This window comes from Embiotoca jacksoni, unplaced genomic scaffold, assembly GCF_022577435.1.
Source record: "Embiotoca jacksoni isolate LCO1_2020_lvr unplaced genomic scaffold, fEmbJac1.0.p SCAF_118, whole genome shotgun sequence".
NCBI classification, from domain to species: Eukaryota; Metazoa; Chordata; class Actinopteri; family Embiotocidae; genus Embiotoca; species Embiotoca jacksoni.
In genome coordinates, this window is record NW_027185250.1 from 97,083 (window position 1) to 119,180 (window position 22,098).

General features: G+C 45.0%; 4 protein-coding genes across 9 annotated transcripts; 2 read left to right on the plus strand and 2 right to left on the minus strand.

Annotated features, from left to right (window-relative positions):
• Positions 1 to 321: 321 nt before the first annotated feature.
• LOC138194926 (schwannomin-interacting protein 1-like) lies at positions 322 to 4,152 on the plus strand. The gene is made up of 6 exons (XM_069143954.1): positions 322 to 517; positions 762 to 868; positions 1,232 to 1,319; positions 2,122 to 2,229; positions 2,817 to 2,931; positions 3,045 to 4,152. Exons 1-6 carry the CDS (start codon positions 326 to 328, stop codon positions 3,137 to 3,139), a joined length of 705 nt encoding a protein of 234 aa, XP_069000055.1. The 5' UTR covers positions 322 to 325; the 3' UTR covers positions 3,140 to 4,152.
• A 4,965-nt stretch (positions 4,153 to 9,117) lies between these two features.
• LOC138194929 (P2Y purinoceptor 3) lies at positions 9,118 to 12,001 on the plus strand. Its single transcript, XM_069143960.1, has 2 exons — positions 9,118 to 9,602; positions 10,382 to 12,001. The coding sequence occupies exons 1-2, from the start codon at positions 9,229 to 9,231 to the stop codon at positions 11,259 to 11,261; spliced, it is 1,254 nt and encodes a 417-aa protein (XP_069000061.1). The 5' UTR covers positions 9,118 to 9,228; the 3' UTR covers positions 11,262 to 12,001.
• A 211-nt stretch (positions 12,002 to 12,212) lies between these two features.
• On the minus strand, positions 12,213 to 18,956 carry LOC138194927 (uncharacterized). 5 transcript variants are annotated; one of them, XM_069143959.1, is made up of 9 exons: positions 18,870 to 18,956; positions 17,713 to 17,970; positions 17,488 to 17,626; positions 17,176 to 17,321; positions 16,475 to 16,527; positions 16,203 to 16,327; positions 16,023 to 16,130; positions 14,512 to 14,721; positions 12,214 to 14,435 (listed from the first exon to the last, which is right to left on the minus strand). In XM_069143959.1, the coding sequence occupies exons 2-9, from the start codon at positions 17,919 to 17,921 to the stop codon at positions 14,124 to 14,126; spliced, it is 1,302 nt and encodes a 433-aa protein (XP_069000060.1). In that variant the 5' UTR covers positions 17,922 to 17,970; positions 18,870 to 18,956; the 3' UTR covers positions 12,214 to 14,123. The 5 variants fall into 5 exon arrangements, with proteins under 5 accessions (XP_069000059.1, XP_069000056.1, XP_069000058.1 ...); XM_069143958.1 differs by having other exon boundaries at positions 12,213 to 14,435; positions 16,023 to 16,327; positions 17,713 to 17,958; XM_069143955.1 differs by having other exon boundaries at positions 12,213 to 14,435; positions 16,023 to 16,327.
• A 531-nt stretch (positions 18,957 to 19,487) lies between these two features.
• med31 (mediator complex subunit 31) lies at positions 19,488 to 22,093 on the minus strand. Of its 2 annotated transcripts, XM_069143966.1 has the most exons (4): positions 21,932 to 22,089; positions 21,083 to 21,157; positions 20,737 to 20,833; positions 19,488 to 20,643 (listed from the first exon to the last, which is right to left on the minus strand). In XM_069143966.1, exons 1-4 carry the CDS (start codon positions 21,939 to 21,941, stop codon positions 20,430 to 20,432), a joined length of 396 nt encoding a protein of 131 aa, XP_069000067.1. In that variant the 5' UTR covers positions 21,942 to 22,089; the 3' UTR covers positions 19,488 to 20,429. The 2 variants fall into 2 exon arrangements, with proteins under 2 accessions (XP_069000067.1, XP_069000068.1); XM_069143967.1 differs by lacking the exon at positions 21,083 to 21,157 and having other exon boundaries at positions 21,932 to 22,093.
• Positions 22,094 to 22,098: the final 5 nt, after the last annotated feature.

A 22,098-nucleotide genomic window follows, 5' to 3' on the forward strand; every position in this document is an offset into this window, starting at 1 on the left:
CTATAATATGATATAAAGTCACACTATAGCATGTCGTCTATAGTATGATAAAAAGTCATACTATAGCATGTTGTCTTTAATATGATATAAAGTCATACTATAGCATGTTGTCTTTAATATGATATAAAGTCATACTATAGCATGTCGTCTATAATATGATATAAAGTCATACTATAGCATGTTTTCATAGAAATAATTTAAAGTATTAAACCTTCTTAAATGACCAACGTGCTTTTACAAGATTTAAAGTGAAGGTTTTTAAATGACATGTATGATTGTTTACCTGTCTGGGTGTTGTTGTCGTTGTTTGTTTGCTGACAGGAGGATGGAGGGAGAGAAAGAAAAGGAGGATGAGGAGGAGGAGGAGGAGGAGGAGGAGGAGGATGAGCTTCATCATCACATCGCAGCAGCGTCCTGCGTGGACTGCCAGGACCTTCCCATCATGCACTGGGAGGACCTGAGCCAGCGGATAGCTGAGCTGGAGAAACAGGAGCAGGAGAGGAGGGAAAGGTCAAAGGTCAGCTGTGGACACTCAGGTGTTCAGTGTCTGTTAGTGGGGAATCTCCTAAAAAAAAAGACTACATATCCCATGATGCTCTGCGTCCTCCTTCCTGTGCTATTCGTTCTGCTGTTAGCGACACGTTTCACATTTGACTTGTTGAGTTACCTGTAAACTGATAATCAATAAAAATCAATATGAACCGATGGAGAGGTGATCTGTGTTCAATAACACTGGGTGACAACTTCCTGTCTTCCTGCAGAAAGAGGCGGGGCTGCGGCCGGAGGGTCGGGGGGGGGAGTGGAGGGACGTCTGGGAGGACGAGGAGGACGACTTCAGGAGGTGTCGAGTCGCTGTCGTCGCGTCACGGTAACACAGCCGGAAAAGTACACGCACATGTATGATGTATGACCAGGAGACCAAGGTCACGTGATGAAGGTCGTACCCAGAACTAACAACGACTCATGAATAGTTATTAAAATATAAAGACAGCGATGAGTTGTTATTTTGCTTGTAGTGTGTGTCTCCTGTCAGAAGGTGGCGCTAACGCACCTGTAAGCTAAAAGTCTGCCAGCCACCGTTAGATAACATAAAGTATATTAAAATAATTTAGAAAGATAAAAATCCTCTCTGAAAAAAATGATTTGTTTTCACTTTAAAAAGTTTTGAAATCAGCAGATGAATTGTGACTTCGTAGAAAATAAACTGAACTCTGAAATGATCCGATGTCAGATTACAGAACCAGAGGAAGCTGCAGCTCTGCTTCATCAACGAGGAGGAGGAGGAGGAGCAGGAGCAGGAGGAGGAGGCAGAGAAGGAGGTAGGAGGAGGATTAGGAGGAGGAGGGGGAGGAGGAGGCGGAGAAGGAGGTAAGAGGAGGATTATGAGGAGGAGAAGGAGGTAGGAGGAGGATTAAGAGGAGGAGGAGGAGCAGCAGAAGGAGGTAGGAGGAGGATTAGGAGGAGGAGGAGGCGGAGAAGGAGGTAAGAGGAGGATTAGGAGGAGGAGAAGGAGGTAGGAGGAGGATTAAGAGGAGGAGGAGGAGCAGCAGAAGGAGGTAGGAGGAGGAGGAGCAGGAGGAGGAGGTAGGAGGAGGATTAGGAGGAAAAGGAGGAGGAGGATTAGGAGGAAGAGGAGGAGGAGGAGGAGGAGATAGGTGATTAGGAGGAAGAGGAGGAGGAGAAGCAGGAGGAGGATTAGGAGGAAGAGGAGGAGGAGGTAGGAGGAAGAAGGGAAGGAGGTAGGAGTAGGAGGAGGAGCAGGAGGAGGAGGAGGAGGAGGAAAAGGTCTACATCATCTCTTCTGTATCTACAATGTTAAATGAAATGAAAAGTAAAACATGAAAGTCTCTAATGTGAATCTGGACATGAAGGTTTATGAGGTGAATATTTCTGTTAATATCCAACATGTACGATGTTTAATATTTAACGGTTTAATGAATTTTTGTCCAAATCTGACACAGAAACGCTTTAAAACACTTAAATATTGATAAATAATAATATATAATATGAATGTTATTGAACACATGGTGACGTGTTCAAACTGTAACGAAGAAGTTTTGGATCTTAAATCAGCATCAAAACAAACAGAAATCTGACCTCTGACCTTCGCACTGCCGTCAGGTTCCCACGGGAACGGGGCACAACGGTTGCCATGCCGCCGGGCTGAAACAGGAAGTGGTGACGGCTCTGCGGATGCTGAGAGACAAACTGCTGTCTGAACAGAAGGAGGTGAAATATATATTTATATATATAGATATAGATATCTATATATTTAAATAAATGTATATATATTTATATAAATGTATATATATATTCATATATATATACATATATATAAATATATATATTTATATATTAAAGTTATCAGAGGAGTGGTTGTGTTTAGTGTGTGTGTGTGTGTGTGTGTGTGTGTGTGTGTGTGTGTGCTTAATGCGTGTGTGTGTGTGTGTGTTTAATGTGTGTGTGTGTGTGTGTGTGTGTTTAATGTGTGTGTGTGTGTATGTGTGTTTAATGTGTGTGTGTACTTAATGTGTGTGTGTGTGTGTGTGTGTGTGTGTGTGTGTGTGTGTGTGCTTAATGCGTGTGTGTGTGTGTGTGTGTGTTTAATGTGTGTGTGTGTGTGTGTGTGTATGTGTGTTTAATGTGTGTGTGTACTTAATGTGTGTGTGTGTGTGTGTACTTAATGTGTGTGTGTGTGTGTGTGTGTGTTTAATGTGTGTGTGCGTGTGTGTGTGTGTGTTTAATGTGTGTGTGTGTGTTTGTGTGTGTGTGTGTGTGTGTGTGTTTAATGTGTGTGTGTGTGTGTGTGTGTGCAGTGTCTGTCCTCCAGCTGTGTCTCAGAGCGGAGACATCTGGATCGTTGGGATCTGCAGGAATCGTCTCTGCAGCATCTCGATGTCCTGCGAGCGTCTCTGCAGCAGGACGTTCACGGTAGTCGTGGAAACATAACAAAGTCTTTGAACGTTTTTTTTTTTTTACGTAATCAAACGTCTCTGTTCGCGTCTCGTTATGAACTCTTTGTTTTGCTGCTTTTCTTCTCGCAGCTCTGAGTTCTGATCTGGTCGCCGAGCTGCTGATCCGAGACCAGCTGAGGACGAAGCAGGACGCCATGCTGCTGGACGTCCAGGACCTGACCTAGTCCCAGGACAGGGGACGGGACCGGACCAGGACGCTGATCACCCTCCGAGCCTGTAAAAGTCGTGGAGCCTCTGAGGATCTGAGGAAGGTCGAAGTTAGAAATCAGCGTTTCAGCACCAATCAGCTGTTTCCTGACGTCCACCAATGTTCACCAACGTTCATCAACGTTCACCAACGTTCACCAACGTCCACCAACGTCCACCAACGTTCACCAACGTTCACCAACGTTCATCAAAGTTCATCAACGTCCACCAACGACCACCAACGTTCACCAACGTCCACCAACGTCCACCAATGTCCACCAACGTTCACCAACGTTCACCAACGTTTACCAACGTCCACCAACATCCACCAACGTCCACCAACGACCATCAACGTTCACCAACGTCCACCAACGTTCATCAATGTTCATCTTTCAGCCTCCGGAAAACTTTTTCTCAGTTTCTGTTTCTTGCTGAAGTTCATCAGTTGGGATTCTTTCGTTTTATTAACGATGGACTCATCAGATCTTCAGAAGTTCTTCTTCCATCAACAGACGTTGAAATGCAGTGAAAGAAAACTGATTTAATGAAGCAGATTAACTAATTTTTTGGATAATTTTTTTTTTAAATTTAACAAAACATAACGGAGAATATTTTTACAGTTTTTAAGATTTTGAGAGGCTTTAAAATGAACTCACGAAACAAACGTTGGTGTTTAAAAAAAAAAAAAAAAAAAAAAAAGATAAAACCTTAAATCATTTAGAAAAAAATCAAACTTCAAACACTTGACATGCGGGAAGAGGAAGAAATGTAGAAATGATGATCAAGAGAGTTTTCATAAAGAATGTTAGCATTTATGCGTGTTTAGTTTTAACAGTTGTTTTTTACGTTAAACTTATATGTTGACTCATGAACATTCATTATTTCGTATTTACAGATTTTTCTCAGGTTGGAAAACGGCCGGTTGAAGTCGAACACTTCGAACTCTTTGAACACTTCGAACTCTTAGAACACTTCAAACTCTTTGAACACTTCGAACTCTTTGAACATTTCGAACTCTTCGAACATTTCGAACACTTCAAACATTTCGAACGTTTCGAACCCGTCGAACATTTCGAACACTTCGAACCCGTCGAACGTTTCGAACACTTCGAACATTTCGAACTCTTCGAACGTTTCGAACACTTCGAACTCTTCGAACATTTCGAACTCTTCGAACGTTTCGAACACTTCGAACTCTTCGAACGCTTCGAACTCTTCGAAAGTTTCGAACATTTCGAACTCTTCGAACGTTTCGAACACTTCGAACTCTTCGAACATTTCGAACACTTCGAACTCTTCGAACATTTCGAACATTTCGAACTCCGAACATTTCGAACATTTCGAACTCTTCGAACTTTTCGAACGTTTCGAACTCTTCGAACGTTTCGAACACTTCGAACTCTTCGAACGTTTCGAACATTTCGAACTCTTCGAACGTTTCGAACACTTCGAACACTTCGAACTCTTCGAACGTTTCGAACATTTCGAACTCTTCGAACGTTTCGAACACTTCGAACATTTCGAACCTGTCGAACATTTCGAACACTTCGAACTCTTCCAACGTTTCGAACATTTCGAACTCTTCGAACGTTTCCAACACTTCGAACTCTTTGAACGCTTCGAAGACTTCGAACTCTTCGAACGTTTCAAACACTTCGAACTCTTCGACCATTTCGAACTCTTCGAACGTTTCCAACACTTCGAACTCTTCAAACATTTCGAACTCTTTGAACATTTTGAACGTTTCGAACTCTTCGAACGTTTCGAACATTTCGAACTCTTCGAACGTTTCGAACATTTCGAACCCGTCGAACATTTCGAACACTTCGAACATTTCGAACTCTTCGAACGTTTCGAACATTTCGAACTCTTCGAACGTTTCGAACACTTCGAACTCTTCGAACGTTTCGAACATTTCGAACTCTTCGAACGTTTCGAACATTTCGAACTCTTCGAACGTTTCGAACACTTCGAACTCTTCAAACATTTCGAACACTTCGAACATTTCGAACCCGTCGAACATTTCGAACACTTCGAACTCTTCGAACGTTTCGAACATTTCGAACTCTTCGAACGTTTCGAACACTTCGAACATTTCGAACCTGTCGAACATTTCGAACACTTCGAACTCTTCCAACGTTTCGAACATTTCGAACTCTTCGAACACTTCGAACTCTTTGAACGCTTCGAACACTTCGAACTCTTCGAACGTTTCAAACACTTCGAACTCTTCGAACATTTCGAACTCTTCGAACGTTTCCAACACTTCGAACTCTTCAAACATTTCGAACTCTTCGAACATTTTGAGCGTTTCGAACTCTTCGAACGTTTCGAACATTTCGAACTCTTCGAACGTTTCGAACATTTCGAACCCGTCGAACATTTCGAACACTTCGAACATTTCGAACTCTTCGAACGTTTCGAACACTTCGAACTCTTCGAACTCTTCGAACGTTTCGAACATTTCGAACTCTTCGAACGTTTCGAACACTTCGAACTCTTCGAACTCTTCGAACGTTTCGAACATTTCGAACTCTTCGAACGTTTCGAACACTTCGAACTCTTCAAACATTTCGAACACTTCGAACATTTCGAACCCGTCGAACATTTCGAACACTTCGAACTCTTCGAACGTTTCGAACTCTTCGAACTCTTCGAACGTTTCGAACATTTCAAACTCTTCGAACGTTTCGAACACTTCGAACTCTTCAAACATTTCGAACACTTCGAACATTTCGAACCCATCGAACATTTCGAACACTTCGAACCCGTCGAACATTTCGAACACTTCGAACATTTCGAACGTTTCGAACACTTCGAACACTTCGAACTCTTCGAACGTTTCGAACATTTCGAACTCTTCGAACGTTTCGAACATTTCGAACACTTTGAACATTTCGAACTCTTCGAACGCTTCGAACATTTCGAACGTTTCGAACACTTCGAACTCTTCGAACGTTTCGAACACTTCGAACTCTTCGAACACTTCGAACTCTTCAAATGTTTCACTTTGAGGGTTTTGGGGATCAAAGTTTACGTAAAAATTATTTTCTTCTTTTATGGTTTCAGAAGTTTTTATCAGCTGCTGAACGACAAGAAGAAATCCAGAGAAAACGAATGAACTCTGTTACAAATCAGACTAACTTATCTATTTATGTTTTATTTGGTTTATTACGTCATTTCTTTTGCCTGTTATTTTAAAAAGGGAACAGTTTATTCATACATATCAAATGTGTAGCAACACCACGTAACTCATATTTTCATATTTTAATGTTTTATTCTGCGATTTTTGTTTCTGCTAAAATTAAAATGGGAATTTCACCAAAACTCGATTTCCCGCATTTAAAGGAAAAGAAATGTAGAAAGTTAAATTTCTCTGATATTTGTATTAGTCTCAGAGCTAAATAAAAATGTTCTTATTTACATTTAATAACATGATATCAACTTGTATTCAAAATGCAGCAAAAGAAGTGAGATTTAGATTTTGGTGACTTTCTTCTTTAACTGATGTGAAACTCTTCAGGTACATTCAGTGATTCTGTTATCAACGTTTATTGTAATAAATTTAAGGGAAAAACCGGCTCAATATCTTCAATCATGTGATGATGTGTCTGAATTATTTCTGCCGTATTTACATTTTTGTACTTTAAATTTTGGTCACAACCGGTGAAACGTTGCCTCGTTAAATGAACACGTATTTAAACACATCAGGATGTTCAGATGATTTCAGACATCAGCGTCCGTCTGGGATGAGAAGCTGGATTCCATCTTCACGGAGGGATTTTATCGTAAAGAGAAATGTGTTACGTTTTTATTCCGGTATGAATATTTGAAGTCGCCTGAAATCGTGGTTTGAGTGTGAAAGTTTCGAAGTGACCCGTTTCTTTAATAAAACGTGGCGTCTTTGCAGGATTTAACATGAAATAAACGACTCTTTTATTTCACTGTGACTTTCAGAGTATTTCGAAATGTATTTTAAAATGTAAATAAAATTAATTACAAAAGTAATTGTAAATGCTAAATAAAATGTTGCATTGCAAACAACATGGTGGTCTGTTGCAGTACGTTTTTGGTGTTGAGGAAAAGGAGCCGTTTCCATCGTCACTATGACAACGCTGATGCTAGTTTGGGCATTTTAGCGCGTTAATATTCTGTAATTAGATGATGAGATAGGAACGATTTAGTTTGGCCAAAATATTTGACAAATGAAAAATTAAGAGAAAGTTAATAGAAGTTAAAACACTGTTAATTTGAGAACCAAATTTAACGTCAATCGATCCAACAGTTAGATAATTTACTGAAAACACAAACGTTAGCCTGACGGTCAGCAGGATTCTTCCGAAGGGGAACACCAAACGTTTGTACGAACTTTCAGCGCAATCCATCAAAAAATGGGCGGAGACACGACGACGAGCAGGACGACAATCTGCTCTTCTTATTTGAGTTCTGAATGATGTCATCAGTGTGTTGGGACGGTTAGCGGTAGCTAGTGTACCATTAGCAAATTTACAGAGCGCGGCAGTAAATAAAGAGAATACATGTTCACGCAAATATAAAACCCGCCCTCAGTCAGCTGTTTAATCGTACACAGAAAAAACTGCATGATTGTAACAACAGCTAACATGTTCGCTAACGAAACATTTCTTCGCATAAATCTGAGATGTCGTCAATTTGAATTCTTGGATCCTTTAACACGTAAACACAATTTTTTGCAGCATAATTTTAATCTGAATATATTTTGAATATTCAAACTGTTCGTATGTTTCAGGAGGACAAACGCAGTGTTTTCTGTATGAATCCGGGCTGACGATGAAGATGGTGGTGATGATGATGGAGGAGGAGGAGGAAGAGGAGGAGCTGCAGTCACTGCTGTCTAATTAAAGCCTCGGCCAGGAGGCGCATGGAGGAGCAGAAACACGTCGAGCTGCTCGGTGAGTGATTTCATCTCATTTCATGTTTCTAAAAACCTTCTTATTGATATCAAACAGCTGTTTCACCTGTTTGTCAGAATATTAGTTCAAACATATAAATATATATATTTATATATATATATATATTTATATTTATATACATAAAGATTAACTCCAACTTTGAGGGTGTAAAATGATCTCGAGCTCATGACCATGTAGTTAGTGTTTTGGAGGCTGAGTATTGTAGAGTAATGGTGGTGGTCGAGGAAGCGTTGAGCTGCATGTCATCATTTATTGATTTATTGATCGACGCTGATCGTCGCAGGTTGTTTTTAATCGAGGAGCGTTTGCAGGTCAATTCAACAGGATTACAGCGAGTTAACATCGAGCTGATTTGGATCGTCAGTGAACCGACTGACAGAAATTAAAGTTAATAAATCTGAAAAACGATTTTTAAAAAAGGTAAAAGTGAAATATAAAATGTAAAAATCAGTTTTATCTTCAGCCTCCATGTTAACTTTTATTCCTCATGATTTGAAACCTGGATCTGTCCTGTAATGTGAACAGCACCTCCTCCCCCCCACCTCCTCCACCTCCCCCCCCCCCCCCACACCCCACTTCTCCTCCTCTGCAGTCCTGTATTGGGTTTCATTCCTGCAGTTCTGACTGAATGAACGTTGATCAATTATTTACGGAGCAACTGAAGGTCAGAACAGAAACACTGAACACAACTCACTGAAGGAGGAGAGGGAGGGGGAGGAGGTGGTGAAGGAGGAGGAGGTGGAGGTGGAGGAAGAGGAGAGGGAGGAGGAGGAGGAGGAGAGAGAGGGGAAGGAGGAGGTGAAGGGTGAGGAAGAGGAGAGGGAGGGGGAGGTGAAGGAGGAGGAGGAGGTGAAAGAGGAAGAGGAGAGGGAGGTGAAGGAGGAGGAGGAAGGTGTTAATGATTGAGGAGGTAACTGAGTGAATCGTCTTCGTCAGCAGAACAAAGTCAACGAGCTTCGAACTAAAATGGTGTTTTTCTTTCCTCTCTGATCTCCGGAGGACGAAGGCAGAGATCAGACAGACGGACGACAGATTGATTGACAGATCGATTGATTGACAGGAGAGTCCGGCGGCTGCGATGAGTCCAGAGGAGGTCGTCCAGTAGTCGGAGCGTCATGGAGCCGATCGGTGTCCTCAACGTCTCCGTGTCTTCGGCGTCTTGCAGCTTCGATGAATCCTACAAATACGTGTTTCTGCCCGTCTGCTACTCGCTGACCTTCGTCTGCAGCCTCGGCCTGAACTCCGTGGTGCTGCTGCGCTCCTGCCGTCGCCACGGCAACGGGCGGCGCTGGAACACGTCGCTCATCTACATGGTGAACCTGGCGTCCACCGACCTGATGTACGGCCTGTCGCTGCCCTTCCTGGTGGCGAGCTACGTGCTGCGGGACCGCTGGGTGTTCGGAGACTTCATGTGTCGCCTGGTTCGCTTCCTCTTCTACTTCAACCTCTACTGCTCCATCTTCTTCCTCACCTGCATCTCCGTGCACAGGTACGAAGCCCCGCCCACACCGGAGCCGCCGCTCCCTCCCGCCGACGTCACTTCCCGTCGAGATGTCGGTCGAACTTTTGATTCTAGAACGTCGTACAAATAAAGTTTTAACAAATTACCGGAAAAGCCTTCCAAAGTGAATTATTCCAGATTTGAGTTCATTCGCTCGTCGAACATCTTCGCTCGTCGAACATCTTCGCTCGTCGAACATCTTCGCTCCGTTTCTCTTTGTTGTCTTTTTGCAATATCTAAACATTTTTCCTCCGTTTCAGCAGTTTTAGAAAACGTTCCCTGCAAGTTTCAGGAAACTAATAAACTACAAACAGGAAGTCGCTGCTGACGTTCATTTTCTGCTGTTTGAACTAAAAAACGAGGCGTAGCCACAAAACCGCCGTAGCAACAGTCAGCCAATCAGGAGCCGGTGAAATGTGAGCGACCTGCTGCCCTGCAGCCTCGTTCTCATCTCACCGGACCGAGTGTTTGAGGACCAGGTGTGTCCTCAGGTGTGTCCTCAGGTGTGTCCTCAGGTGTCTGAGTTCAGGTGTGTCCTCAGGTGTCTGAGTTCAGGTGTGTCCTCAGGTGTGTCCTCAGGTGTGTCCTCAGGTGTCTGAGTTCAGGTGTGTCCTCAGGTGTGTCCTCAGGTGTGTCCTCAGGTGTGTCCTCAGGTGTCTGAGTTCAGGTGTGTCCTCAGGTGTCTGAGCTCAGGTGTGTCCTCAGGTGTGTCCTCAGGTGTGTCCTCAGGTGTGTCCTCAGGTGTCTGAGTTCAGATGTGTCCTCAGGTATCTGGGGATCTGCCACCCGATGAGGACCATCACGCTGGAGAGCAGGCGGGTGGTGAAGTTCACCTGCGCGGCGGTGTGGGTGGTGGTCTTCATCCTCACCTGCCCCATCTTCAGGTTCGCCCAGACGGGCTACGTGAGGCGAGGCGGCGGCGGGAACCGGACCGGGGACGGGGACGGATACACCAACTGCTGGGACGACGCCATCGATAAGGAGTTCGCCGACTACGTCCCGTACGGCCTCGTGCTCCACCTGCTGGGCTTCTTCGTGCCCTTCGTCATCATCGCCTGGTGCTACTCTCAGGTGGTGCGCACCATCTTCCGGACGCTGCGCTCGCCTCCCAGCTCGGTGGGCGAGGACGGGTCGGCGGGGGACGGGTCGGCGGGGGACGGGTCGGCGGACGCCGCCGGAGAGCGCGAGAGGACCTCGGTGTCCATCTCGGGCTCCCAGTACTCCCACTACATCCGGCGGCGGCGGAAATCCATCAAAACCATCGTGACCATCACGCTGCTGTTCGCGCTCTGCTTCCTGCCGTTCCACGTCACGCGGACGCTCTTCCTGCTGCTGCGGCGAGGACGACTCGGCGGCTGCAACGCCATGAAGGCCGTCTCCATCTGCTACAAGGTGACGCGGCCGCTGGCCTCCTGCAACGCCTGGCTCAACGCGCTGCTCTACTTCCTGACGGGGGATCACGGCGCCCCCTGCTGCTGGCCGGCAGAACGCACCGTCCGCAGAGACCGGCGGAGCGGCTCCCTCTGGTGGCCGCTGAACATCATGAAAAAAGAGGGCGTGGCCGACGAAGAGCAGGAGGCGGTGGAGAAGGTGGAGAGGGAGGTGCACATGGAGAATGAGTCCAAGTCCTCCCGGGTGATTTTCTAGGAAACGGTGGAGCCGCTCCGAGTTTCGTTACCAAACTAATATGAAACCATCGAGTTAACGCAGACAGGAAGTGGATATGAAGTTATCGGGAGTCTTTAAAGCACCACAGAAGAAGAAGAAGCTACGACAGCGAACAAACCAGTTGAAACGTTGGATTCATGTTTCAGGTCGGCTTTTAGTCGCTGCAGATTCATTCGTTTGTCTCATTTTGTTTTTAACGATATATCGAGGAACTTTCTTTTTGACGGCAGACGTTTCGCTGTCGTACGAACTTCACTGAACGTCGGACCGTTGATTTCCATCATCTGTCCTCCGATCACAAAACCACGTCCTCAATTATTCACTCACTTTCTTGTTCTCCTGATTTAATCATCTGAAACCTTAAATGATTGTCTTCACGTCCTCGGAGTATTAAAATGAATAACTGAACGCTCCTCTTGATTTGAGGCCGTTCTGAAAATGTTACGTTTGAAAGCGTAGCGCCCTCTAGTGGTCGGAGAGGTGACGCAGGCCATGTGACATCTGTATGATGCGAGTCACTTCCTGTCGGCTGTTTGCTTCGTGTTGTCGACCACGAGTTTTTTTAAAACTGCGGTTTACTGTTGCCAGACGATGTAGGTCGTATATTTTTAAGCAAGTAGAAGTTCTAACGCTCAACACGGTTCACGTGAAAGTTATTTTTCTGCAAAACTAAAAGTGGGCGCTAATTTAAGAGTACGAGTTGGAAGACGTTAGCTCAGATTCAGGTTTCAGAATAAATCATGACACTGATTTACGTGTATTTAATAAATATGTGGTGAATTCCAAACACTCGTTTCTGTGTTTCCTCAAACTTTAAACTGCTTCCTGTAAAAATGAGGTTTGATAAACGATATTCGATATTCTCTGTTTAGTTCGACTCCTCGTTTCTCTGAAGGTGAAATGATTGTTTTAGCCAGCAAGAGGAAATAAAGCAGAATGACCCTTTAATATTTTGAATTGCTCAGTTTTAATTCAGTAGAAGTTGAAACTCGTTTGTAAGTTTATTAGTTAAGAGTTAATTAGTGGTGTTCGACGAGGTTCGGAGAGTTTGGTGAAGATTCATGAGAACAAACTTCAGATAAACGTGAGGTTGGTGTTCGTACATGATAACCAGAAAGAGACAACTTTTAAGTTGAAAAGTTTAATTTGTTCAAACACACCTACGACTTCCTGTTCTGTTGGTTTAAAATGGTAAAATAAGACTTTTAAGGAAACTGTGATAATAACTTCAGTATTTAGTTCTTACAGATGATTCTGAGAAGGATTTAAACACATGGATCAATATCTTATCATCGGAGATTTCTGTTTATATTTTCACTTTTATACAAACTAAAATGTCAAAAACGATCAGAAGCTGCAGCGAAAGTTTGAGGTGACGTCTTCGAATGTTTTCTGACCAACAGGTTTACATCAAATGGGTAAAACAGTCGAACAAGAACACGATCTGCCCGTAAACGTTAAAATAATGTTAACGTTAATTTATCTTTTCAGCTGATTTTAGTTTCTTAATGTTTGTTTGAAGACTCAGAATCATTATTTCAAGAATTGTTTTCTGTCCATGTGAAGTCACCTGATGCCCCCAAAGGTGGATTAAACCATTTTAAAGCTAAATTTCAGTCTGTATTTGTGACCACGCCCCTTCGCCCTTGCGACTCCGCCCTCTTTATGTGCTGCTGACTGTTTCTATTATTCAAACCTCCTGAACATGTGATTAATGTGACGGTTGTTAAAAAGGTGTCCCTCCCCTTTAACTGTGAAACTGTGAGCACCGGCCATGTTGTCATGCTGTTGTTGCTGTTGTTGTTGTTGTTGTTGATGAGCTAAGACCTCGTCTGTTGTTTCTCTGTGGATTAAAGTGTTGTTGGTCTCAGCTCTCTGCCTCGTTCATGGTTAACGTGAAGATCCGCTCGCTCTCACAACCATTAACCAGCTGGACACCGGACACTCACCTCCATCTGTCCGGACAAAACGTCCTCTAACCGTCCTCTGGTTGTCCTCTGGTCGTCCTCTAACCGTCCTCTGACTGCCCTCTAACCGTCCTCTAAACGTCCTCTGACTGTCCTCTAATCGTCCTCTAACTGTCCTCTAACTGTCCTCTGACTGTCCTCTAACCGTCCTCTAACTGTCCTCTGACTGTCCTCTGACCGTCCTCTGGTTGTCCTCTAACCATCCTCTGGTCGTCCTCTAACTGTCCTCTAACCGTCCTCTAACCGTCCTCTGGTCGTCCTCTAACCGTCCTCTGACTGTCCTCTAACCGTCCTCTGACCGTCCTCTGGTCGTCCTCTAACTGTCCTCTGACCATCCTCTGGTCGTCCTCTAACCATCCTCTAACCGTCCTCTGGTCGACCTCTAACCGTCCTCTAACCGTCCTCTGGTCGTCCTCTAACCGTCCTCTGGTCGTCCTCTAACCGTCCTCTGACCATCCTCTGGTCGTCCTCTAACCGTCCTCTGGTCGTCCTCTAACTATCCTCTAACCGTCCTCTGGTCGTCCTCTAACCATCCTCTAACCGTCCTCTAAACGTCCTCTGACCGTCCTCTGGTCGTCCTTTTAACGTCCTCTAACCGTCCTTTGACTGTCCTCTAACCGTCCTCTGACCGTCCTCTGACTGTCCTCTGGTCATCCTCTAACCGTCCTCTGACTGTCCTCTAATCATCCTCTAACTGTCCTCTAACCGTCCTCTAACCGTCCTCTGACCGTCCTCTAACCGTCCTCCGACCGTCCTCTGGTTGTCCTCTAACCGTCCTCTGATAGTCCTCCTCTGAGGACCATGATGAGTTTCTACCCGTCAGGTGTTGTCCGGTGTCGCTGGACTTCCTGTCTGGAGGTCGTCCTGTCCTCGGTCAGTCCATCAGCTCCCACCGTGTGTCGCTGACCAGCCGGTAGTTGCGGCTGCGGTAGTTTTGTGGGTGAACTCGTCTCTGCCGCCAGACCTCCTCGTACAGGCTGCGTACGACCGGAGGCAGCGGCGGGAAGCCGGCGGTCCGAGCCAGCGCCCGGCAGTACTCCCACTGGTCCTGCTCCATCAGCAGCAGGTGGCGCCGCTCCACTCCACGCTCCAACTTCTCCCGCAGCTCCCGCCGCACCTCGTCCTCCATCTGAGCCCGAGACGGCAGAGGGACGGAACCGTCCAACACGGCCAGGGCGAACTGGACCTGCAGGAGGAGATGGACATGAGAGGAACCAGACCTCACAGGGCGTTTCGGGGGAACCGCAACACCTGCTGCTCACCTGGCAGTTGAAGTTGGGGAAGGGGCAGATGATCTTGCAGATGCCGATGAAGACGAGCGAGGGGAAGGCGGGAGGCAGCAGGAAGCGGTACAGAGGAGACACCACGTGGTCCTGGATGTCCAGACCCAGCTGAGCGCCGTCCAGGAACGGGTACCGGAAGTTGTAGCCGGTGCAGAACATCAGGACATCAGCTGGGACCACCGAGCCGTCCTGCAACCGATCACAAACACGACCGACCGATCACAGACACGACCAACCAATCGACAGATCACAGACACAACCGACCAATCGACCAATCACAGACACGACCGACCAATCAACCAATCACAGACACGACCGACCAATCAACCAATCACAGACACGACCAATCACAGACACGACCGACCAATCAACCAATCACAGACACGACCGACCAATTACAGACACAACCGACCAATTACAGACACAACCGACCAATCAACCAATCACAGACACGACCGACCAATCAACCAATCACAGACACAACCGACCAATCAACCAATCACAGACACGACCGACCAATCAACCAATCACAGACACGACCGACCAATCACAGACACAACCGACCAATCGACCAATCACAGACACAACCGACCAATCGACCAATCACAGACACGACAGACCAATCAACCAATCACAGACACGACTGACCAATCAACCAATCACAGACACAACCAACCAATCAACCAATCACAGACACAACCAACCAATCAACCAATCACAGACACAACCAACCAATCAACCAATCACAGACACAACCAACCAATCAACCAATCACAGACACAACCAACCAATCAACCAATCACAGACACGACCGACCAATCAACCAATCACTGACACAACAGACCAATCACAGACACAACCGACCAATCACAGACACAACCGACCAATCGACCAATCACAGACACAACCTACCAATCAACCAATCACAGACACGACCAACCAATCACAGACACAACTGACCAATCGACCAATCACAGACACAACTGACCAATCACAGACACAATCGACCAATCACAGACACAACCTACCAATCGACCAATCACAGACACAACCTACCAATCAACCAATCACAGACACGACCAACCAATCACAGACACAACCGACCAATCGACCAATCACAGACACAACCGACCAATCACAGACACAATCGACCAATCACAGACACAACCGACCAATCGACCAATCACAGGCACAACCTACCAATCAACCAATCACAGACACGACCAACCAATCACAGACACAACCGACCAATTAACCAGTCACAGACACAACCGACCAATCAACCAATCACAGACACAACCAACCAATCAACCAATCACAGACACGACCGACCAATCAACCAATCACAGACACAACAGACCAATCACAGACACAATCGACCAATCACAGACACAACCTACCAATCAACCAATCACAGACACAACCGACCAATCGACCAATCACAGACACAACCGACCAATCAACCAATCACAGACAGGTGGTTCAGTCACCTGGAAGCGGATGCTGCCGTCATCCTCCACCTCCTCCACTGATCTGGACTGTTGCAGCCCGGCAGGAAGAGGAAAGGTGAAGCGAGGTCGTCCGTGACTCAGAGTCACCTGGACAGAAGACGTAGAATCTGAACTCTGTCCGTCCTCGTCCATCAGGTGCGTTGAGTGTAGTTTTGTTACCTGAGCGCCGGCTTTGGCCAGTTCGATGGAAATGTCCAGTCCTGAAGCTTTAGCTCCCAGAACCACCACGGACCGACCGGAGAACGGTTCTGGACGCCGGTACGAGTGGCTGTGCAGAACCTCTCCTGCGTACAGAGACGGCGCTGAGATGACGTTTCCTACATATTTCCAGTTTCAGACCGATTTTCTTTGTAAACTGAACAAACTTCAGTCGACTAAGTTTCTTTTTTTTTTTTTGCATTTCGATGTTCCGATGTTAACGCCGACTGTACCTTTAAAGTGTTGGATCCCCGGGATGTGAGGGATGTGCGGGTCGGAGTAGTGCCTTAAAAACAAATCAAACGTCTGCTCCGTCAGGCGGGTCGACTCGGTGCTTTGGTGCCACCGAGTGGCAACGGCAGGTAATGACTGGAAAACACCTTTACTTTGGAGCTAGTGGTTGGGCTCCATGAAGGAAATGGATTTTATTTTCCTGTTTTGGGTTCTGCAGTAGGAAGACTAGAACCTCTGGGTGGAGATCATCTGCATTCTACATCTGAGGGTAATAAATCAGCCTGATAGGGGGGAGGGGGGGGGGGGTATTTAAAGGGACCTCCTTAGGATGGAGGGGGTGGGGGTGCAGAGTTATGAAGAAGGTAACAGACATTCTGATGAAGAAACTGTTGACTTGTACTAACTTTTTGGTTTACAATTTGTTTGGTTGTTTGTTTTTATTTTGCAAATATATGTTTGTTGTTTGGTGCTGGGTATTTACCTGTAAATATTTTTTTTTTGCCACAATTCTGCACTTTTGGGAGACGCACAATAAATTGCACCATCGCTACCTACCACTGCACCATTTTTGTGCTGTTTTATCAAAGGACTGAGGTTGAACCCCGTCACACACATTTTCAGTTCATTTGGTGAAACTGGTTTAAAGTGGGACTAGTTTCCAGGGCGGAGGGATACGGAGCGTTCTGATTGGACGTCTCACCCCGAGCAGACGAACACCGAGTCGAACGTCTCCGTTCTCTGACGGCCCGACAGGTCACACCGTGATGACACTTCCCACGTTGTCTTCGGCTCCTCGCCCTCCGTCGTCACGACAACGGGCTTCACCTTCTCCACCACAGTGTTGAACTGACAAACACGTGTGATTATTCTCAGTAATCGTGTCGTTGAGTCGGCCGCGACCTCACGAAGCAACACATCCAATCAAAACCCAGAAATATCAGATTCGTCCTCGTTTTTAAGAAGCTGGAACGTGTTGGCTGTTTTTAAGGCGACGGTCGGACAGTGGACTCACCCGGACGTGCGGCCCGACGCCGTGGTTCTGGCAGTACCTGGTCAGGTACCTCTGGACCTCCTGATGGGGCAGGAAGCTGCTGAGGACAGCGTCGAAGGGGAAGTCCGGGAACATCATCACCTCTTTGGGCAGGTTGGTTCTGTCGGGGAAACAAAGTCCGTCTTCTCATTTCATCCTCTCCCCTTCTGACCCCCGGACCCTGTGATGTCACCCAGGTGGACCTACCTGAGGTCTCGGTACACGCTGCTGTGGACCGGCTGTCCGTCGGACGTGCCGACGCGCTCGTCGTAGCACCAGGTGCCGCCGACGGCGTCGGAGAGCTCGAACACCACCGGAGGGGCGAAGCTGCCCGGACGGGACAGGATGTGTCGGGCCGCGCAGAGTCCGGCCGCCCCGGCACCGACCACCGCCACCCGCTGCAGCATCCTGCTCATCCTCACAGGCAGGGGGCGCCGCTGAGCAACTCGACAGCTGATAACACACCTCATCAAACAAAAACAGTAGGACAATGAAGAAGCAGTTATGATGTTCATCTCAATATTAAGTAATAATTTAAGTTTTGTTTCAAATAGAGACACAAAACAACAACAAAGACACAAAACAACAACAAAGAGACAAAACAACAACAAAAAGACAAAACAACAACAAAGAGACAAAACAACAACAAAGAGACAAAACAACAACAGAGACAAAACAACAACAAATAGACACAAAACAACAACAAAGAGACAAAACAACAACAAAGAGACACAAAACAACAACAAAGAGACACAAAACAACAACAGAGACAAAACAACAACAAATAGACACAAAACAACAACAACAGAGAGACAAAACAACAACAAAGAGACACAAAACAACAACAGAGACAAAATAACAACAAAGAGACACAAAATAACAACAAATACACAAAACAACAACAAAGACACAAAACAACAAAGAGACACAAAACAACAACAAAGAAACACAAAACAACAACAAAGACACATAATAACAACAAAGACTATTTGTTGTGTCTAAACTAACCTTCACCAGGTGAACTGAGTTGGTTTATAATCGATAAGATAGATATATTATATTATATATATGTTATATTATAATCAGTGTCTGTTAAACTCTTCAGTCTTCACAAGTTACAGGAAGCGAACACGAACTGAGATACAGACTTCACGTCAGGACAAACACAAACAACTAACCTGCTAACTAGTTTAATCAATCCGATCACCGAGGGGAAGTTAATGACGTCACAAACTGCGCATGCCCGCAGCGAACGACAACAAACTTTTTAGGTGTTGCTAATAACGTCGCCGTTAACGTAGCTCCATTAGAATACACACTTTAATACAAAACTGATTATTAATAATCTATAATAAACGTGTTACCAGGTGAACGTCAGCCGTTACATCAGAGGAAACCGTTCACGTCACCACACCGTTAACGTTACAACAGACCGGCGGAGGTGTACTGATGAGGATATTCAGACACTTCCGGTATATTTTACTACAACTTCCGACACGAGACCTTCAGCATAAAAGCGATTCTGCGTCCAAATTTAAGTTGGTAAAAATGAACCTAAAAGTTAAAACTTTACCAAAAAACGTACATTGACTTTGTTATTGAAGACATAAATGATACTTTAATCAACATTAGAGATTTTTGGACTATTTATTCCCCCAAAATAAATGTATGAATTAAATAAATGGCTGCATATGTAAAACTAACAATCATATATAAAGATTAATTTTGGTATCATTTAATGAATAAAACAAAATAGACAAGTAAAGACTGAAATATCAACAGCTTTATCTCTTATTGTCCTTTGAAATGTGTTTAATAGTTTAATACTTGTGTGTTCTTTTAAGATTTGTCTGCTCATTTGAAGATGTGCAAAAAATAAGGAAAGAGGAGACAAAATATTTGATGAAGCTGCGTTCACAACACCTTCCTGAGTGACTGCTGATATAAAATCTGTCATCAGAAATCAAAGGAAACATCAAACCTTCGCATTTAAAACATTTTATTAAAAACAGAGAAAAAAGAAATGTAAATAAAAATGAGTCTGTTAAATGTTCACTGGATTGAAGTTATTTTTACTTTCAGGACATGATGTCACAGTTCAAACACTAATAATAATAATAATAATAATGATAATAATAATAATAATAATAATAATGATAATAATAATAATACATTGTGATGCAGGTTAAGATGTGTTTCTGTGCAGCAGCTGAAACTTTTCTTCAACACTTTTATTTCCCCTTCAGCCCTGATTCAGCATGACTTCAGTCACAGGTCAGAAAAGTGGATTTTAATTCTGTTCCAGGAAATAGTTACGTCCCTTCACGCTGCTGCTGGCGCCGTCACCATGGTGACGGTTTAACTTGAAACTCCCAACAGGAAGTTGCAAGTTTTCAGAGATTTTTCAACAGCTTCTGTTTTGACATGATGAAAGTCCTTGAAGTGAAGATCGACTCGCTCGCAGTGTGTGAGTGTGTATATGTGTGTGTGAGTGTGTATATGTGTGAGTGTGTATATGTATGTGTGAGTGTGTATATGTGTGAGTGTGTGCGTGCGTGTGTGTGTATTGTGTGTGTGTGTTTTATGTGTGTGTGTGTGTGTATTGTGTGTGTGTGTTTTATGTGTGTGTGTGTGTGTGTGTATTGTGTGTGTGTGTTTTATGTGTGTGTGTGTGTGTGTATTGTGTGTGTGTGTTTTATGTGTGTGTGTGTGTATTGTGTGTGTGTGTTTTATGTGTGTGTGTGTGTATTGTGTGTGTGTGTTTTATGTGTGTGTGTGTGTATTGTGTGTGTGTGTTTTATGTGTGTCCTCATCACAGCCCTTTACCAACCACATTTTGTAATATTTGAAAAAAAGAAAAGTTCTTTTTGAAACCCGACACCTGCACCCCCCCCCCCCCCCCCCCCCCCCCCGTGGTGACATCATCACTTGGCGGCGGCGTTGCCGTGCTGCGGCGGCTGCTGCTGCGGCTGCTGCTGCTCGGCGAGCGCCTGCTGCAGCCGCGTGCGTTTGCGGGAGTAATGCTGCCAGTGCAGCAGCTGCTGCTCGTCGATGAACTTGGCGCACTGAGCGTTCACCAGCTCCTTCCGGAAGTGTTCGTACTGCAGCAGCTCCAGCATGTGCAGGCAGTGAGGGTACCTGAGGGGGCGGGGTTAACAACAACACCTGTCATCACTGCAGGACGATCCGTAGAAGAGTTCCTGTTAGCGGATCGTGTGTCGGAGGTCTTACTTGAGGAACTTGGCGTACTCGGGCTCCTTCCAGTACAGCAGGTACTTCAGGTAATTGATGAACGGCCGCTCCCTCAGGAAACCTCTCTGAGCCAGAACTGGAGGCGCAAACACAAACAGGAAGTTCATCAGGCGGAGGGGAGGCGGGGACGCATCACTGTGTAACACGGCTGGGAGTGTTTCTATGGCGACGCCTCACAGGAGACTTCAGCTGTTATTTAACTCATTTAACTACGTTCAGGTAAACATGAGGACCTTTAAAACCTCCTTCATCACACAAACTGTCTTCTGTCATGTTTCTCTGAAAAAAATGAAACTCCAGCGACGCTGAAACAGCGTTTATTTACAGTTGAGGTAGTTGGGGTTGGCCAAACACTGGACGAACTCCAGCTCCGACTGGAACCGGTTCCTGGACTGCTCCTCTGGACCGCGACACGGCAGGTCACCAGGACAACCAACAACACCACATGTTAGTGAGACAGGAGGCCAGGTTAAAGAAACAACAGAATTATTTACAGTTTGATTTTCAGTAAATTAAACCGCTTCCTTCTTTATCCCGTATTTATATATCAAAAAATAACGTTCAGTCCATTTACATGAAAACTGAACTTCTTGTTTTGTGTCTTGGAGCCCTGACAAAGTGTCTTTACTTTGGTCAGATATGTCACCAGACTCCATTCAGAAATAAAGCACTTTAACGTTAGATTACTCCAATGATCTGAACATGTAAACGGGCAGTCACAGGTCGGTTAATCGATTAATTTAAGTCATGGTGAATTAAGTGTGAAAAGTCACCCTCATCTATTCAGATTATATCTCAGATCATGTTCAAACACACATCATTTATATGATAAATACTGCTATCCAAAAATAGAATCATTTATAATGGAGTTTCGGATGGAGTTCTCAAAATCCATTCAAACAAACAGCTCCACACCAGACTCCATTCAAAAATGTGACGCTTTAACGTTCAGTTGTTTATCAGCTGTTCAACTGAAAACAACTGAACGTTAATAAGACGAATTTCATATTCTTGAATATTCTACACAGAAAACGTCTTCAGTCATTAACTAACAGACAGTCAACGTTTTCAATGTGTTAAAATGATTTAAAATGGAGATTTACTGACAGAACTTCGTCCTCTTATGCTAACAAGCTAACGTTAGCCAAACAATTAGCTACAATCGGCTACAAACCTGTTTCCATGGCTACAGAGAAATGCGGTCGCGCGGACAGCTGACAGTCTTTATCCGGATGACAGTTTTAACTTTTTTAAACTACAAACGGGATCAAAAATCTTTGCAACCTTGCTTTTTGTTGTTGTTTGATCACCGCCATCAAACGCGAGGAGACATGTTTGACG